Source organism: Schistocerca gregaria, chromosome 4 (genome assembly GCF_023897955.1).
Source record: "Schistocerca gregaria isolate iqSchGreg1 chromosome 4, iqSchGreg1.2, whole genome shotgun sequence".
Lineage (NCBI taxonomy): Eukaryota > Metazoa > Arthropoda > Insecta > Orthoptera > Acrididae > Schistocerca > Schistocerca gregaria.
In genome coordinates this window covers 78,473,794-78,489,895 of record NC_064923.1, presented here as the reverse complement: position 1 = coordinate 78,489,895, position 16,102 = coordinate 78,473,794, and the positions used below count along the sequence as shown (strand labels likewise).

Below are 16,102 nucleotides of genomic sequence, written 5' to 3'. Positions count from 1 at the left end.
CGGGGCTCTGTCTGAGCGGACTTTAGTTCCCTAGCTGCTCGTGGGACCGCAATGGACCCTTCGACCTCTACATTTCCCCCTACCAGTGGCTTGGGTGGGCCGCTGGTAGGAAAACACACCCCATCGAAAAAGCGGCAACTCGCTGCAAGTTCTCCAGCGCCTGGTGTTGCTAGAGATTTAACAGAATGTAGTAACGGAGCACATGCTGATAATCAGAATGTGTTTTTTATTATTAAAAGGAAGGAGGGTAGCTTTGAGAGGGTTTCTCCCTTTTACATCCACAAAGGTCTTGAGGGAATTGCAGGAACACTGAAATCTCTAAAGCGACTGCGTAATGGGACTCTGTTAGTTGAAACTTCTAGTTCCCGTCAAGTCGCTGCCCTTCAGAAAGCAAATTGTCTAGGAGAGTACGCTGTCGAGACCGAGCTCCACTCCACTTTGAATTATAGTAAGGGTGTTGTGACGTATAGGGACTTGGTGGATATCCCCCTAGACGTGCTAAAATCTGAGTGGGCTGACGAAGGAATTGTTGACGTGCAGCACATTATGAAACGAGTCACTGGGGACCTCGTCAAATCTGACTCGTTTATTCTCACATTCAGTTGCCTGAGACTCCCAGAGCATGTTAAAGCGGGGTTCTTACGTTTGCCCGTATGGCCATATTTCCCCAACCCAATGCGCTGTTTTAAATGTCAGCGCTTTGGGCATACTACGTTGGGGTGCAATGGGATAGCCACTTGTGGTAAATGTGGTCAGCCTGCCCATGACGGAGCCGATTGTTCATCACCTGTGAAGTGCGTGAATTGCTCTGGGAGTCACCCTGTCTGGAGCCGGATCTGCCCCATCTATCTCGAAGAACGGAAGGTACAGGAGATTAAAACATCTAAGCGCATCCCCTATGGTGAGGCCAAGAAGCTCTTTAAGGCCATGCAACCTCCTGTGTTTTCAACATCTTTCGCTTCCGCTCTCAAAAATCCGGTACAACTGGCCACTGTTGCTACACAAACGGAGGTTGCTAGTATTAGCACTAAAACCTGCGCTTGCCAGTGCACTTGTGCTGCTGCGGTTGTTTTGCAATCTGCGGCTCTCCCCGCTACATCGGACAAGGCCGTGGTTGCTGACATTGAGGTACTTCCAGCCTCCCCCCATATGGCGCCTTCTGCCCAGGCGAGTCAACCTCCAGCTGTTGACAAGGCTCTGCATTCCAAGCCCCCCCAAGACAAAGCCTCAGAAGATGAAGGTTCTGCCACCTGAGGAGACTAGTCAGCGTCGGTCCGATGACGAGGCCATCGTACTGTCTGACATCTCCCGTGGGTCGTCATCGGAGCTTATGGACATTGATGTCGACCGGGGATGATCTTCTCGCCCCAGGAATAAATCTCCGGCCAGTACGGTCTCTCTTCCAAAGCACAAAGGCAGGGTGAAAGTTCAGCCACCCTGATCACTGGCTCCCATATTACAGTGGAACCTGAATGGGTTCAGGACGCATGTGGCCGAATTACAACTCCTTATACGAGAGTGCCCCTTGTGCTTATGTCTCCAAGAGACACATTTTCGGGCCACTGATTCTCCTTCTTTACGTGGCTATACCGTATATAGAAAAGATGATCTGACGGGGCAAAGGGCAAAGGGTGGTGTTGCGGTTTTTGTCTGTGACATGCACCCCTCATCTGAGCTCCATCTCATCACCGACTTGCAAGCAGTTGCAGTTGACATTCTTGTGGGTCGGAGGCTCACAGTCTGTTCAGTTTATTTACCACCTCCGGATGCGATAGACTCTGAGGCTCTCACGGACCTTATTAGCCAGCTCCCCCACCCATTTCTTCTTCTGGGGGACTTCAACGCTCATAATGTCTTATGGGGCTCTCCGACTACTTGCCCCAGGGGTCGCATTCTGGAAAGCGTCATGATGTCTGAAGAACTGTGCCTCCTCAACTCTGGTACTCCCACTCATTTCTGTACTGCTTCCGGATCGTCATCGGCTATTGACCTTTCCTTTTGCTCTCCAGCACTCGCGGATTCTGCTCTGTGGGAGGCTGCAGCTGACCTCCATTCTAGTGACCACTTCCCCCTCTGGATTCGCCTCCTGGATGAGGCTGTGGCATTACCAGTGCCGCCCCGGTGGCACCTTTGCAGAGCTGACTGGACACTTTTCAGCCAACTGGCTGTTTTGGAACACCGTGCCAGCGTCCATGAATGGGTAGACCATGTTGCATCCGTGATCTCACATGCTGCTGAATTGTCAATCCCACGGTCATCCGGTCATCCCAAGAGGCGTCCTGTCCCTTGGTGGACCACTGAGTGCCACTCAGCCATCCGCGCCCGCCGTGCAGCACTGCGCCGCTTCAAGTGCCGTCCCTCAGCTGACAATCTTGCGGCCTTTCGGGTGGCAAGGGCCAGAGCGCGGCGAGTGATTAAAGAGAGCAAACGACAGTCATGGCAATCGTTCTTGAATTCCATCTCTCGCTCCACTAGTTCTACGAAAGTATGGGAAGCCATCAGCAGGATTTCCGGAAACTCAGCCAGCTCCCTGTCACGGCATTGCTGCATCTGGGATGTCTCCTCATGGCGCCGAGAGACATTGCCCAGACACTGGCCATGCATTTTGCGGAATCTACCGCCACTATTAACTGTGATCCAGATTTCTGCCGCTACCGCACTGCCATCGAAAGGGGTCACTTGGACTTCCGGTCTCTAAATTCTGAACCCTATAACTGCCCCTTCACAATGTGGGAACTGGATTCTGCGCTGTCTGTGGCTCATGATACTGCGCCTGGTCATGATCAAATCCGGTACAGCATGCTGCGGCACCTGTTGCTGCCATCCAAGGAAGTTCTCCTGAACTGTTTCAATATGATATGGTTATCCGGCACGTACCCTGACTCGTGGAGAGAGGCGATTTTGATTCCCCTCCTCAAACCAGGGAAGGACCGAACGCATCCCAGTAGTTATCGGAGTATTGCTTTGACGAGCTGTGTTGGGAAGACGTTGGAACGCATGGTCAACCGCCGCCTGGTTTGGCTGCTCGAGACCAGGCAGCTCCTTAGCCCCTCTCAGTGTGGCTTTCGGAGATGTCGTTCCACTATAGGCAACTTGACCCTGCTTGAGGCCGCCATCCAGCAGGCCTTCCTACGTAACCAGCATTGTCTAGGGGTCTTCTTTGACATTAATAAGGCGTATGACACTACTTGGCGCCGCCTTATCCTCAATCAACTCCATGAGTGGGGCTTTCGTGGCCGTCTCCCCGTCTTCATTCGGTCCTTTCTTTCTCACCGCCTCTTTCAGTATCGGGTTGGTAATGTGCTATCGGATTTGTACGTGCAGGAGAATGGTGTTCCTCAGGGCAGCGTTTTAAGTGTCACCCTCTTTGCCGTCGCTATTAACAGTATCACGTCCACTATCCGAAGTCCTGCCCAATGCTCCTTGTTTGTGGACGATTTTGCTGTTTTCTGTTCTTCCTCCAGTCTTGTCACTGCTAGTCGGCAGTTGCAGCTTACGATAAAGCGCTTAGAGGCATGGACTGCAAAGACGGGTTTTACCTTTTCTGCAGACAAATCTGTGTGTGTTCATTTTAATCGTTTTCAGCGTCTTTTTACCTCCCCTGAATTGCGTCTGAGGGACACCGTTCTTCCTTTTAGAGACACTGTGAGGTTCCTGGGCCTCACTTTTGATTCCAAGTTGTCGTGGTTGCCTCACCTTAAAGACCTCAAGGTGCGGGCCCTGAAGGCACTGAATATTTTGAAGTGTCTGAGCCATCGGTCCTGGGGAGCAAATCGGGCGCGTCTGCTGCAGTTTTATAGAGCTTTCGTCCGATCGCGTCTTGACTATGCTTGCACCGTGTATGGGTCAGCAAGGCCTTCGTATCTGAAGATCCTTGACGCAGTACACCATGAGGGTATCAGGCTGGCCACTGGTGCCTTCCGTACCAGTCCCATCCCCAGCCTGTGTGCTGAGGCGGGGGAACCGCCGCTCGCCATCCGGCGGAAACTCCTCATGGTGCGACGGGTGTGTCATTTCCTTGCCTGTCCTACCTCCCCTGCGTACCCTACCGTTGCCCGACCGCCTATGGAACGTCTCTTTTCCAGTCGTCCCAGGGCAACAAGACCATTTGTGATTCGTGCCAAGCATTTGCTCGAGTCCCTTGGTGTGGAGCGTGTGGCCCCCCAACGACAAGGTTTTACTCGCCTGCCTCCCTGGTTGCTCCAGAGGCCCAGCATCCTTCTAGACTTGTCGGAGAACCGGAGGAACTGCACTCCGGCGTTTGTTTTTACCTCCTTATTTTACGATATTTTAAACCAGCATCCGAACCATGTACCTGTATTCACAGATGGCTCTAAACAGGGGGACTCTGTTGGTTGTGCTGTTGTTTTCCCTGATAGAGTCGTCAAGTTACGGCTTCCTGCTGCGTTTACCATCCTCGATGCCGATTTTTTTGCAATCTTGTGGGCATTGGAGCAGATGAGATGTGTTACCAATCTTAAGTTCCTCATCTTTTCTGACTCCCTGAGTGCCCTTCAGACCATGCAACACTTGTACACAGCGGATACGGTCGTCCAGAACATCCATGATGCCCTACTCCACCTGCAACGGCAGGGGAAGGAGGTTTCTTTCTGCTGGGTGCCGGGGCATGTGGGTATTAGGGGAAACGAACTGGCGGATGTGGCTGCCAAAGATGCATGTTCCCTCTCTCACGTTGTTGAATGTGCCATCCCCCTCCATGCTGTAACCTCCCTTTTGCGTTTTCGTGTTATGCATCAATGGGAAGAGGAGTGGCTGGCAGTTTCTGACAATAAGCTGCGTCTGGTAAAGGCCACTACGCGACCATGGCGTACGTCCTACCAGTCATACAGGCGGGATGAGGTTCTCCTCACTCGCCTCCGCATTGGACACAGTCCCTTCACACATGGTTTTTTACTCCGGCGGGAGGACCCCCCAATCTGCAGTGCTTGTGGCGTCCAGATTACTGTCTGCCACATTTTACTTGACTGTCTTTTATTCTCTGACCAGAGGGCGGTTGTTTCTTTGCCACCGGATTTGCCCTCTATTTTGCAAGACGACGCAGCGACTGTGGTTAAGGTCTTATGGTTTTGTGTCCTGTCCAATCTGTTGCCTCGGATTTTAGGGAGAAGGTTTTAATGTGCTGCTGGGTGAGTGGCTCACCCAGGTTTTAGGTAAGAGGTCCGCCAGTCACGATTACCTCCTTGTTTCCCTTCGGTATCTATCCTCTTTTCCTTGTGTTTCCTTTCCTTTTTTAGTGTGTTTCTTCTCCTCTTGTTTTGCCTCTGTATCAGCGCATTTGGAACTGCGTCAGGCCTGTATCTTTTAGCCGTTCTCCTTGTTCGGCGTCCGTCTTCGTCCCTTCACCACTTGTGTTACTGTTTCTATGTGTTTGGGCGCTGATGACCACGCTGTTTAGCGCCCGTAAACTGCAACACACACACACACACACACACACACACACACACACACACACACACACACACACACCGCTAATTTCAAGTTGCCGCCGCTCATACCTCACCTGTCTTTCAACAACTACTTTGCCTCTGTACTTCCGCCTCGACTGACATCTCTGCCCTTACTCTTTGCCTTTAAATATGTCTGCTTGTGTCTGTGTATGTGCGGATGGATGTGTGTGTGTGTGTGTGTGTGTGTGTGTGTGTGTGTGTGTGTGTGTGTGTGCGCGAGTGTACACCTGTCCTTTTTTTCGCCTAAGGGAAGTCTTTCCGCTTCCGGGATTGGAATGACTCCTTACCCTCTCCCTTAAAACGCACATCCTTTCATCTTTCCCTCTCCTTCCTGAAGAAGCAACCATCGGTTGCGAAAGCTAGTAATTCTGTGTGTGTGTTTGTGTGTTTTGTTCATGTGCCTGTCTGCCGGCGCTTTCCCGCTTGGTAAGTCTTGGAATCTTTATAGAAAGAAACTTCCACTTGGGAAAAATATATTAAAAACAAAGATTCTAAGACTTACCAATATATATATATATAAAATAGAAAGAAACTTCCACATGGGAAAAATATATTAAAAACAAAGATTCTAAGACTTACCAAGGGGGAAAGCGCCGGCAGACAGGCACAATGAACAAAACACATAAACACACACACACAGAATTACTAGCTTTTGCAACCGATGGTTGCTTCTTCAGGAAGGAGAGGGAAAGACGAAAGAATGTGGGTTTTAAGGGAGAGGGTAAGGAGTCATTCCAATCCCGGGAGCGGAAAGACTTCCCTTAGGGGGAAAAAAAGGACAGGTGTACACGCGCGCGCGCGCACACACAAACACGCACACATATCCATCCGCACATACACAGACAGAAGCAGACATATTTAGGCAAAGAGTAAGGGCAGAGATGGCAGTCGAGGCGGAAGTACAGAGGCAAAGATGTTGTTGAAAGACAGGTGAGGTATGAGCGGCGGCAAGTTGAAATTAGCGGAGGTTGAGGCCTGGCGGATATCGAGAAGAGAGGATATACTGAAGGGCGAGTTCCCATCTCCGGAGTTCGGATAGGTTGGTGTTGGTGGGAAGTATCCAGATAACTCTGACGGTGTAACACTGTGCCAAGATGTGCTGGCCATGCATCAAGGCATGTTTAGCCACAGGGTGATCCTCATTACCAACAAACACTGTCTGCCTGTGTCCATTCATGCGAATGGACAGTTTGTTGCTGGTCATTCCCACATAGAAAGCGTCACAGTGCAGGCAGGTCAGTTGGTAAATCACGTGGGTGCTTTCACACGTGGCTCTCCCTTTGATCGTGTACACCTTCCGAGTTACAGGACTGGAGTAGGTGGTGGTGGGAGGGTGCATAGGACAGGTTTTACACCGGGGGCGGTTGCAAGGGTAGGAGCCAGAGGGTAGGGAAGGTGGTTTGGGGATTTCATAGGGATGAACCAAGAGGTTACAAAGGTTAGGTGGACGGCGGAAAGACACTCTTGGTGGAGTGGGGAGGATTTCATGAAGGATGGACCTCATTTCGGGGCAGGATTTTAGGAAGTCGTATCCCTGCTGGAGAGCCACATTCAAGGTCTGATCCAGTCCCGGGAAGTATTCTGTCACAAGTGGGGTACTTTTGTGGTTCTTCTGTGAGAGGTTCTGGGTTTGAGGGGATGAGGAAGTGGCTCTGGTTATCTGCTTCTGTACCAGGTCGGGAGGGTAGTTGCGGGATGCGAAAGCTGTTTTCAGGTTGTTGGTGTAATGGTCGAGGGATTCAGGACTGGAGCAGATTCGTTTGCCATGAAGGCCTAGGCTGTAGTGAAGGGACCGTTTGATATGGAATGGGTGGCAGCTGTCATAATGGAGGTACTGTTGCTTGTTGGTAGGTTTGATGTGGACGGATGTGTGAAGCTGGCCATTGGACAGATGGAGGTCAACGTCTAGGAAAGTGGCATGGGATCTGGAGTAGGACCAGGTGAATCTGATGGAACCAAAGGAGTTGAGGTTGGAGAGGAAATTCTGGAGTTGTTCTTCACTGTGAGTCCAGATCATGAAGATGTCATCAATAAATCTGTACCAAACTTTGGGTTGGCAGGCTTGTGTAACCAAGAAGGCTTCCTCTAAGCGACCCATAAATAGGTTGGCATACGAGGGGGCCATCCTGGTACCCATGGCTGTTCCCTTTAATTGTTGGTATGTCTGGCCTTCAAAAGTGAAGAAGTTGTGGGTCAGGATGAAGCTGGCTAAGGTGACGAGGAAAGAGGTTTTAGGTAGGGTGGCAGGTGATCGGCGTGAAAGGAAGTGCTCCATTGCAGCGAGGCCCTGGACGTGCGGGATATTCGTGTATAGGGAAGTGGCATCAATGGTTACAAGGATGGTTTCCGGGGGTAACAGACTGGGTACGGATTCCAGGCGTTCGAGAAAGTGGTTGGTGTCTTTGATGAAGGATGGGAGACTGCATGTAATGGGTTGAAGGTGTTGATCTACGTAGGCAGAGATACGTTCTGTGGGGGCTTGGTAACCAGCTACAATGGGACGGCCAGGATGTTTGGGTTTGTGAATTTTAGGAAGTAGGTAGAAGGTAGGAGTGCGAGGTGACGGTGGGGTCAGGAGTTTGATGGAGTCAGGTGAAAGGTTTTGTAGGGGGCCTAAGGTTCTGAGGATTCCTTGAAGATCCGCCTGGACATCAGGAATGGGATTACCTTGGCAAACTTTGTATGTAGAGTTGTCTGAAAGCTGACGCAGTCCCTCAGCCACATACTCCCGACGATCAAGTACCACGGTCGTGGAACCCTTGTCAGCCGGAAGAATGATGATGGATCGGTCAGCTTTCAGATCACGGATAGCCTGGGCTTCGGCTGTGGTGATGTTGGGAGTAGGATTAAGGTTTTTCGAGAAAGATTGAAAGGCAAGGCGGGAAGTGAGAAATTCCTGGAAGGTTTGGAGAGGGTGATTTTGAGGAAGAGGTGGTGGGTCTCGCTGTGATGGAGGGCGGAACTGTTCCAGGCAGGGTTCAATTTGGATAGTGTCTTGTGTAGTTGGATCATTAGGAGTGGGATCAGGATTATTTTTCTTCGTGGCAAGTGATATTTCCAGCAGAGACTACGAGTGTAGGACAGTAAATCTTTGACAAGGGCAGTTTGGTTGAATTTGGGAGTGGGGCTGAAGGTGAGGCCTTTGGATAGGACAGAGGTTTCGGATTGGTTGAGGGGTTTGGAGGAAAGGTTAACTACTGAATTGGGGTGTTGTGATTCCAGATTGTGTTGACTAGAATTTTGAGGTGTTGGGGGGGAGTGGAGCTGGAAGTGGGAGATTGAGTAGATGGGAGAGACTGGGTCTGTGTGCAATGAGAGGAGGTTGAGGTTTGTTGGAAAGGTTGTGGAGGGTGAGTGAGTTGCCTTTCCGGAGGTGGGAAACCAGGAGATTGGATAGTTTTTTGAGGTGGAGGGTGGCATGCTGTTCTAATTTGCGGTTGGCCTGTAGGAGGATGCTATGTACAGCCGGTGCGGATGTGGAAGAGGAAAGATTGAGGACTCTGATTTGGGATAGGAGTTGACGGTTGTGTTCATTGGCCGAGTCGTGTATAGGTGAAGGATTAGGCAGGTGAGGGCTATGGATTGTGCAGTTTGGAACTGGTATAAGGACTGATTGAAAGAAGGATTGCAGCCAGAGATAGCAACTTTAAGTGTGAGGCCTTTGGGGGTAATGCCAAATGTCAGACAAGCCTGAGGAAATAAAATATGGGAGCGTAATCTGGCTAGGGTGAAGGCATGTTTGCGGAGGGAATGTAAATAAAATTTAATGGGGTCGTTGTAGGGATGTTGTGAGGTTGACATGGTATTGAAAGGTGGAAAGGGTAATATGAGGTTAAAGTGACAGTAAATAGAAATTTATACAGGGAGAGATAAAGGTGTGAAAAAAGTAGAAAAAGTGTTGGTTTGAGATGAGCTATGTTGATCCTGTGCTGAACTTAGGTTGGTGAACAACAATGGGTGCAAAGGTTAGGTAGTTATGTTGTCTCCAGATCACGTTAAAGGGTGGGGAAATTCAAGAAAAATTCGAAAAACGTTTTTCGAAAAAAGTTTCGAAAGAAAAGAAAAAAAAAGTTTTGAAAGAAAAAAAGTTTTGAAAGAAAAAAGGTTTCGAAAGAAAAAAAAAGTTTCAAAAATAATTTCCGAAAAATTTTTTCAAGTAGAACCGTGATCTGAAAGCTGACCGATCCATCATCATTCTTCCGGCTGACAAGGGTTCCACGACCGTGGTACTTGATCGTCGGGAGTATGTGGCTGAGGGACTGCGTCAGCTTTCAGACAACTCTACATACAAAGTTTGCCAAGGTAATCCCATTCCTGATGTCCAGGCGGATCTTCAAGGAATCCTCAGAACCTTAGGCCCCCTACAAAACCTTTCACCTGACTCCATCAAACTCCTGACCCCACTGTCACCTCGCACTCCTACCTTCTACCTACTTCCTAAAATTCACAAACCCAAACATCCTGGCCGTCCCATTGTAGCTGGTTACCAAGCCCCCACAGAACGTATCTCTGCCTACGTAGATCAACACCTTCAACCCATTACATGCAGTCTCCCATCCTTCATCAAAGACACCAACCACTTTCTCGAACGCCTGGAATCCGTACCCAGTCTGTTACCCCCGGAAACCATCCTTGTAACCATTGATGCCACTTCCCTATACACGAATATCCCGCACGTCCAGGGCCTCGCTGCAATGGAGCACTTCCTTTCACGCCGATCACCTGCCACCCTACCTAAAACCTCTTTCCTCGTCACCTTAGCCAGCTTCATCCTGACCCACAACTTCTTCACTTTTGAAGGCCAGACATACCAACAATTAAAGGGAACAGCTATGGGTACCAGGATGGCCCCCTCGTATGCCAACCTATTTATGGGTCGCTTAGAGGAAGCCTTCTTGGTTACCCAAGCCTGCCAACCCAAAGTTTGGTACAGATTTATTGATGACATCTTCATGATCTGGACTCACAGTGAAGAACAACTCCAGAATTTCCTCTCCAACCTCAACTCCTTTGGTTCCATCAGATTCACCTGGTCCTACTCCAAATCCCATGCCACTTTCCTAGACGTTGACCTCCATCTGTCCAATGGCCAACTTCACACATCCGTCCACATCAAACCTACCAACAAGCAACAGTACCTCCATTATGACAGCTGCCACCCATTCCATATCAAACGGTCCCTTCCCTACAGCCTAGGCCTTCGTGGCAAACGAATCTGCTCCAGTCCTGAATCCCTCGACCATTACACCAACAACCTGAAAACAGCTTTCGCATCCCGCAACTACCCTCCCAACCTGGTACAGAAGCAGATAACCAGAGCCACTTCCTCATCCCCTCAAACCCAGAACCTCTCACAGAAGAACCCCAAAAGTGCCCCACTTGTGACAGAATACTTCCCGGGACTGGATCAGACCTTGAATGTGGCTCTCCAGCAGGGATACGACTTCCTAAAATCCTGCCCCGAAATGAGGTCCATCCTTCATGAAATCCTCCCCACTCCACCAAGAGTGTCTTTCCGCCGTCCACCTAACCTTTGTAACCTCTTGGTTCATCCCTATGAAATCCCCAAACCACCTTCCCTACCCTCTGGCTCCTACCCTTGCAACCGCCCCCGGTGTAAAACCTGTCCTATGCACCCTCCCACCACCACCTACTCCAGTCCTGTAACTCGGAAGGTGTACACGATCAAAGGGAGAGCCACGTGTGAAAGCACCCACGTGATTTACCAACTGACCTGCCTGCACTGTAACGCTTTCTATGTGGTAATGACCAGCAACAAACTGTCCATTCGCATGAATGGACACAGGCAGACAGTGTTTGTTGGTAATGAGGATCACCCTGTGGCTAAACATGCCTTGATGCATGGCCAGCACATCTTGGCACAGTGTTACACCGTCAGAGTTATCTGGATACTTCCCACCAACACCAACCTATCCGAACTCCGGAGATGGGAACTCGCCCTTCAGTATATCCTCTCTTCTCGATATCCGCCAGGCCTCAACCTCCGCTAATTTCAAGTTGCCGTCGCTCGTACCTCACCTGTCTTTCAACAACTTCTTTGCCTCTGTACTTCCGCCTCGATTGACATCTCTGCCCTTACTCTTTGCCTAAATATGTCTGCTTCTGTCTGTGTATGTGCAGATGGATATGTGTGCGTATGTGTGTGTGCGCGAGTGTACACCTGTCCTTTTTTTCCCCCTAAGGGAAGTCTTTCCGCTCCAGGGATTGGAATGACTCCTTACCCTCTCCCTTAAAACCCACATCCTTTCGTCTTTCCCTCTCCTTCCTGAAGAAGCAACCATCGGTTGCGAAAGCTAGTAATTCTGTGTGTGTGTTTGTGTGTTTTGTTCATGTGCCTGTCTGCCGGCGCTTTCCCGCTTGGTAAGTCTTGGAATCTTTGTTTTTAATATATTTTAATATATTTTTCCCATGTGGAAGTTTCTTTCTATTTTATTTATATATATATAAAAATAGAAAGAAACTTCCACATGGGAAAAATATATTAAAAACAAAGATTCTAAGACTTACCAAGCGGGAAAGCGCCGGCACACAGGCACAATGAACAAAACACACAAACACACACACAGAATTACTAGCTTTCGCAACCGATGGTTGCTTCTTCAGGAAGGAGAGGGAAAGACGAAAGGATGTGGGTTTTAAGGGAGAGGGTAAGGAGTCATTCCAATCCCGGGAGCGGAAAGACTTCCCTTAGGGGGGAAAAAAAGGACAGGTGTACACACGCGCGCGCACACACACACACACACACACACACACACACACACACACGCACACACATCCATCCGCACATACACCAACGAGAAGAGAAAGTAAGATGACAGAGAAGATTTCGAAATGCAACAGAGACAATAACAAACATAATTGTTGGGTTCAAATTAATGATGATGTAAATAAAATAGAAAGAAACTTCCACATGAAAAAAATATATTAAAAACAAAGATTCCAAGACTTACCAAGCGGGAAAGCGCTGGCAGACAGGCACAAGAACAAAACACACAAACACACACACAGAATTACTAGCTTTCGCAACCGATGGTTGCTTCTTCAGGAAGGAGAGGGAAAGACGAAAGGATGTGGGTTTTAAGGGAGAGGGTAAGGAGTCATTCCAATCCCAGGAGCGGAAAGACTTCCCTTAGGGGGAAAAAAAGGACAGGTGTACACTCGCGCGCACACACACACACACGCACACATATCCATCCGCACATACACCATTATATGAAACTGAAATCCTGTTGCACAACGAACTCCTGGAGAAAATAGAGAGGAAAATTCAGCCCAGAGAGCATCTAACTGTTGATGTGGAACTTATAAGAAATCATGTGCACTTCATCGTCAATGGAGAATCCAAACATTTTAAAAGTGTCCAAAGCAAACAGATTTTAAGTGTTAGTATTGCCCACAGCTAGGAATGTTAATGGATGAACCACAGCCTTGTTAGTCACAGGTGCTGGAATATGTCCAGGAATGGGAATCTGTTGCCCGTTATAGCTCACCAGCCTCTGTGACACTGGAATCAGAGGAAGAGAACCCAAATCCACATAAATCTTAGAATTAACCAAATTTGCTGCTGCACTCATGTCCATCTGCATTCTCCATGGTTTGTTAAATACACACACTTGTGTGTGTAACTTGTTTTGAGGTACCATCACTGCTGACACACTGTACACATCCACATTTGTCATCCTCACTTGGGTTTGGAAAGGAGTTACATGCAGAAGCACTCTGTCCTTTCTTATTGCCCCTATTACACATTGCCCAGCACTTGGAACACACAATGTGGGGCCATTCATATTGAATGAAGCAGTATAGGCATGAAGGTAACAGTGTCTAAGGCTGTCACTATTGTGAGATGGATTGTTGTTGTTATGAAACTGAGACGTCTGCTGGACTGCTGCAGTAGCATCTATGTTTCCTTGCAAACTGACTGAAGGCTATGAGGAGTGAGAGGAACTGATTTCTGAAACCTTGGACCAGGCTTCTTTCTGACTACCTGCACCTTGAGAAACCTCAAATGATGAAACTATATTCAGTACTTCCCGTAAGTGCTGGATTTTCACACTGTAGAGCTCACACTCAAACTTTCCCGTTGGGATCACATACCATTTGATCTCCGTAGGATTCCTTAAGAACATTTGTCACAAAATTTCGATGGCTAAGTTCATATTGTTCTGCTGCATATGCCCTGTATGACTGGTTTGGCCACTTTTGACAGCTGTGAAACTACACACGAGCAGCACTAACGTTAGTATTTTTACAGTGATAGGTACAAAGTGATGCACACGTCTGATCGAAAAGAGGACTTGAAGGTTCTTGTAAGGGGATGAACTGACACAAGTGATACCCGCAAGGTGATATCCACAACAAAAAAAGGGTCTTGCGCAAGTTTATATCTGTTACCCCCAAATGCCTGGAAATGTTGTCGTAGGTGTTTTTTGTAAATGTCCCACTCTTCTTCTACATTGTCTCACTTGCTCAATGACGTCGTCAGATGTGCGTGGATGACCTGATGATTTCCCACGTGTTACCAAGCACCCTGTTGCTACGAAACATTTATGCCAGTCATAAATTGTAGGCTAGTAGCAGGATCTTTAGCATAGTTGGTACAGAAATTACACTGAACTTTCTGCTGACTTTGATTCTTCAAATCAAAACACACAGCTAGCACCCCGGGGTCTAGTGAAGGCAGCCATCTTTAAAGCAACTGCTGCTAGCGCTCCTTATTATGCAATTCGGCACTAGCAAACTACACGAGACAAAACTTGATATATTTCCCTACAAATTGACACTACAGTCACCTCTGTAGGTACTATGAATTAATTTATATGGATTTTTAAAGTTGTAAAGTCCATTTTGAAACACCCTGTATTTTTTTCTTACTTTCATCTCATAAACTACTTTCACACATAATTTAAACCAAACACAAATTTTCTAAATGTCCCCCTGGCCTTCACCTATTACCTATGTCTGCATGCAAAACTCCTAAGTTAATTTGTAACAAGTTAAAATTGAATGACTGGCTGGGATTTAAGCTGTACAGTGCGTTACGTGCAGAAGCCAAATGATCAGGCTAAACAGAGCCCTAGTCTGGCACATCATTTCAACTTACCACAAATCTAAACTGTCAAATATATTCTACTAAAAAGCAGTACAGTATCGCTACACTCCTGAGTTTGCTTGAGCATGTTGTTCAGTGTTCCAAAGTAGTGCTCTTTATGCTGTTTTGTTATACAGTGATGGTCAGCATCCCTTGGAAAAAGCTGACTGGCAGCCCAGGTGAGCTCCTTCTGTGTTGTTATGCTGTCATCTTTTTGGTTATATCTCTGTGGCTTGATAATAATTACTAATATTTTATGAGTAAATGATAAACAATGAGACCATCTCTGTTAAGTCATATCAGCCTGCTTTAATTCATTTGGCAATAGAGATTTTGCATGATCAAATTTGCACATGTGATGCTTCCAAACAGCTTTGAGCAGTGGTTAAGCGACTCTTAGTTTGTAGTGCCTGTGTCTGACCATCCAGTTCTAGGTTTCCACAGTTTTCCAAAATTCCAGAAGGGTTCATTTGAAAAGGACATGGCCAATTTCCCTCGCCATCCGTGCCCTGTTCAATCCTTTGCTCAGTGTCTAATAATCTTCTCTTTGACAGCATCAAACTCTAATCTTCCCTCCGTAAAGGTCATCCACAGACTGTAGGTCAAGGAATAAATCATGTTATGGGCAGATATTTGTTAAGTCACTTAAAAGTATTTTTAAAGATACTGTGTGCAATTTTGTAATTAATATTACATCTCAATTAATCTAAGGTAATGTCAGTGATTGTTACATAAACTTTCTTTGTCTTTATTGTCACTGGTAACATCACATTGCATCCTCCAGACGAATTTTGAGTTACATATATGCTCTAATGCCAAATTGTTTATAGATATTTAACAGGTGACCAATTCTCAAGTGAATCATCCACTGAAGCTTATGTTCGCTGTTTACGAATGGGTTGCCGATGCATAGAACTAGACTGCTGGGATGGTCCTGATGGTATGCCATTCATCTACCATGGGCATACTTTAACGACAAGGATAAAATTTCTGGATGTTGTTAAAACTATCAAGGAACATGCATTTGTTACATCAGAGTAAGTATGTATATTACTTTTTATTACTTGGCTTTATGAATGTTCCTTAAGTTTTTCTGTATTTTCCAGTTATTGTTCACAGAACTGTACAAATTATAAATACAGTAATAAGGAAAGGGTAGACTGCTACTCACCATGTAGAGGAGACTGCAGACAGGCACAGCAAAACGACTGCTAGACACACACACACACATACACACACACACACACACACACACACACACATATTCGCACATACGTACCACTTTATTGCATTGTAAAATTTATATTTATATCTTTATAGTGTGTTGAAGATGTGAATGGATTTTGTGAGCTGTTAGGTGAGACAACAGAAAACTTAAATAAAAATCACACCAAAATTTTAATTGGAGATTTTAATGCACAGTTAGAGAGGGAAAAGAGATATGGAGACATAACAGGGAAATAGCGAACAAAAAGAACAAAAAACAGCACTGACATGAGGCCAATGGAATTCTGCAGAAACC

The 16,102-nt window shown here is 47.3% G+C and overlaps 1 protein-coding gene across 1 annotated transcript in view; it reads left to right on the top strand.

Moving 5' to 3' along the window:
* LOC126268133 (1-phosphatidylinositol 4,5-bisphosphate phosphodiesterase gamma-1) overlaps nucleotides 1-16,102 on the top strand; it is a 255,096-nt gene that overhangs the window by 50,626 nt on the left and 188,368 nt on the right. Inside the window, exon 7 of the mRNA XM_049973664.1 lies at nucleotides 15,411-15,617. Coding sequence (XP_049829621.1) covers nucleotides 15,411-15,617 — 207 coding nt within the window. The remainder of the gene's footprint in view (nucleotides 1-15,410; nucleotides 15,618-16,102) is intronic.